Below are 3765 nucleotides of genomic sequence, written 5' to 3' on the forward strand. Positions count from 1 at the left end.
CGGGCAGGACCGCGCGGCCTGCAGCGCTCCGGGGCCCTCCCTGCCCCGGGAAAGCGCCAAAGCTCCGTCACTCCTGTCCAAATCCTTCCGTCTCCTCAATCGCATAAAGCAGCTTCTCCTTCAGCTGTTCATAACTCTTGTAGGGAGGGAGATCCAGGCGGTTAAAGCTGGAGAGACAGCAGAGGCTGGGAGCAGCGCCACGAGCACAGTTCCCTCCCCACGGCAGCTACGGCCCCCGGGAACGCGGGCGGAGGGGCCGGAGGGTGCCCGGGGCCCCGAGCAGCCCCGCAGAGGCTGCTCACGCTGTCCCCACACGCTCCTGACAGGGCCCCAGAGAAAGGACTTACCATGTATGGCTCCGAGGCAGCCACGTCTCTTTGCCAACTTTATCGATGCAGAATTTCTGGGGCCCGTTGCTGCCTGTTAATTATGAGCACAGCGAATGTCATTACACAACAAGGAGCTGAAAGAGAAAACCCTCCGACGCGCCGTTAGACAGCAGCTGGCACCGTCACGCGCCCTTACGATCCGAGACACATGTCAGGGCGTAAACCTGTAGCAGCACCGGCTGCCTGTTCCGATCCCCCTGCAGGGAGGGTGCACAGAACCCAAGGCAGGAGAAAGCCGTGCGGTGTGTTCACAGCCCGGAGAACAGCCCCGCTTCTGAACAGGATGGTTAAACAGCCAGTGCCAAAACATATTTATCCGTAGACCCACAGGACTGAGTGAGCCCATCCAAGAGTTTTAAAGGACCTGGCTCAGGAAGGCTGTCACTGAGGTCACTTTTTTAACAGATTGTGAATGCTGGAGAGGTTCCAGGGGGCTGGAAAAAAGCTAATACGCCAGTGAGAATTAAATGAGTGGGCTAAGTTAGCTGGTTAGGTCGACACTGATTCCAGGAAAGTAAGGGTAAGGCTGGTACAGGCCCCAAAAAGTAGCAAATTAAAAGGTTGAGAGCAGAGTAATGCCACACTGTGGTTTTCTGGAAAAGGGGTTTCGTTGCACAAAAATCAAAATTAAATCAAAACCCAAATCTCATGCAAAATGAGATTACAAACTGGACCGACACCGTTCCCTGTGGCGGCACAGTTCACGGCCAAGGAATTTTGTCTGGGTACGGCCACCGGGTTAGATCACCGTGCTCGGATGGCGCAGCTGCTCCGCTGCTTACGTGCGGCCTCGCGCTCCACGGCGGCGCCACGGCCAGCCCCGACCCAGCACCCCCGCTCAGCACCGGGGACCACGCACCGATGAGCTCCGCGAAGCCCCCGACGGGCAGGCGGCAGGTCCCCGTCACGAACTGCAGCAGCCGGATCCTCTTCTCGTTGTCCATCTCTTTAACCACCTACGACAGGAAGGCGACAGGATGGTGGGATCCCCGCTGCTCCTGAGCCCGGGGCACGAGCACCCCACGCCCTCCGGTGCCAGGCACGTGCTCCAGCTCTCGCCTCCAGCTCCTCAGGGACGAGCCATTTCTGACCCCCCTCTCCCCTGTCCAGCACGGAGCGGCTCCACCACGTGCCACTCCCTCCTGTCCTCAGTCAGCCGCTACTGCCAGGCACGTGCTGACCACGACGTGCGCCTGCTGGCCTCCTGCTCGCTGTTCTATTTCACTTCTCCCGACAGCCTGCGAGGCTGCCAGCCCCGGGCCAGCCCTGCTGCACCAGGCCCCGGGCAGGGGACGAGCCCAGGGCTGTGGAGCGGGTCAGAGGTGCTGCCGGCGCTGGGACTGACCTGCCAGAACCACTGGATCTGCTTGCTGTTCTTGGTGTAGTGCCGGTAGATGGTATTCTTCTGCCAGTCGTTCATGTCGATCTCCTGCATGCCGCACAGCATCAGCTGGGGACAGGGGACAGTCAGCAGGGGACAGAAACGGGGCCCTGCACCCACGCTCTGGAGCACTGACTCATCTGGTGCCAGGCTTCACCGGGCAACAGAGGGGTCTGGGGGAATTCCTCGCCCCTAATGAGGTATTCTCTTGCTAATGGACCCAATGAGCCACCCTGCAGACCCGGGGTGGGGGTACCCCCGTCACCAGAGCCGAGGGTGCTCTGCCATCACTGCGTGCCAGGTGGGAAGCGCCAGTATCCCCAGTATCCCCAGTATCCCTGCCCCAGCAAAAGCCCCAGCTTACCTCCAGCTCCTTCTCATCGAAGTAGCGCAGCCACTCCAGTGGCACCACCTCGTTGAAGCCGTCCAGGAAAGCCTTGGTCTGCTCCTCCACACCCCGCGTGAACCTCCAGTCTGTCAGCAGCCTGGGAGGGCGCAGGGCGGTCAGCAGGCAGCCAGCGTGCCATCGCTGTGGAGTAAAATGCTCACTTAGAGATTTTTTCCTACTCTTTGAATGAAACCTGCTTTTTCTGAAATGTTTGTTTTTTCAATGAGGTGTTGGTGATTATTGATGTGAAGCCAAAGGACCTGGGGCTGCCCACAGAAGCTTATATTTCGGTTGAAGAAGTTCATGATGTGAGTATTTTACGATGTCTCTCTGCCTTTTCCTAGGAAGAGGGTTTCTGTTAAAAGACGGCCGTTAGGATTGCCTTGTTCTCTGAAGGACGCACGTCCCATGGCACGGAGTTGCCTTTTAGATACGGGATGTTGCGCTGGCTAGTGAGGGCTTGTGACTTCCAGCCAAAATAAGCTGAACCCAGAAGTTAAATCCCAGTTGTAACGTAAGCATCCGTCACTAAAGCTTTCCTCCACCAGTGCTCTGGGAAGAAAAGCTGTGTGTACTGCTCCAGCTGTCTGTATGATTTAGGGGCTTCTTACCTGTTTCTGTCATGTCTGTGGCTGTGAAGAAAATCAGAGATAGGAGCACTTTTAAGATGTCACTTTTACACGTCAGCCTGCTGGCAGAGGTGTTCTGAGTAATTACAAGCTTATTCTTTTGTGCACCTGCCAGTGTGGAGTAGGCAGGTGGGGCCAGAGCAACACTTACTAATCACTTGCAGCACCGTGCAGACAAACAATGTCAGTAAGTCAGCTTTAGCTTTTCGTTTGGTGGAGTTAAATTATATTCTGGATGTATATAAAAAAGTGCCTTTGCCTTTCTGAGATCCTCACTACAGAGAAAAAAATCTGCTCCCAGTATTGTAGATCTTGTATCTGCAGGATTTGTTCTTCGTTTTGTGAATTCACAATAGTCCCAGTGGTGCTTTCCATTCACAGCCGTGTACTGGTCCTGGTAGTGGTTTTGAAAACACAGGGGTGAAACTTGTGCTCAGAAATTCAGCCTGTGAACCTCGTAAACATCTTCTTTAACATCTAGTGCATAAATTACAATTTTAATGAGATTGCTCCATGTTAGTATTTTTTTCTGAAACTGCCTCTCTGCTTCCAACTCAGAGCAAATACCAGGATGACAAAAGGTATCCCAAAATGTAATAAGGTGTCCCAGGAAAGAAAGAAAGGATTGAGATATTTAGTGAGACTTTCCATTCTACCCATCAGTACGCAGACCAGCAAAATACATTGAGTATTACACAGAGCAAAAGAGAGAGAAAATTGCTAGCAACTAGGGGCTTGTGACAGCTGGTAACTCTAATTAAATCAAGAAAAATCCAACTAGAGCCTTTCCTCTTGGATTTCTTGGGGACTGTCTGTATATAACTACTTTGCTTGTTTCATGAATACAGTTTCTCATACTCTAGAAGGCATCGTGATTCACTCACACACTATGTGCTTCAGTGCCCCCCAACTCTTGTTTTGCCATAATTTTCCCCACTGCCCTTTCCTGATGCTGGGCAGAGGTGTTGGTTGACACTG

At 53.7% G+C, this 3765-nt stretch overlaps 1 protein-coding gene across 1 annotated transcript in view; it reads right to left on the reverse strand.

The window, feature by feature from the left end:
• Window positions 1-3765, reverse strand: part of WWP2 (WW domain containing E3 ubiquitin protein ligase 2) — a 37174-nt gene that overhangs the window by 1040 nt on the left and 32369 nt on the right. Inside the window, 5 exon segments of the mRNA XM_026857014.1 lie at window positions 19-167; window positions 348-420; window positions 1249-1345; window positions 1735-1839; window positions 2135-2299. Coding sequence (XP_026712815.1) covers window positions 68-167; window positions 348-420; window positions 1249-1345; window positions 1735-1839; window positions 2135-2299 — 540 coding nt within the window. The 3' untranslated portion in view covers window positions 19-67.

Source organism: Athene cunicularia (genome assembly GCF_003259725.1).
Source record: "Athene cunicularia isolate RWA chromosome 11 unlocalized genomic scaffold, athCun1 chr11_part2, whole genome shotgun sequence".
NCBI lineage: Eukaryota > Metazoa > Chordata > Aves > Strigiformes > Strigidae > Athene > Athene cunicularia.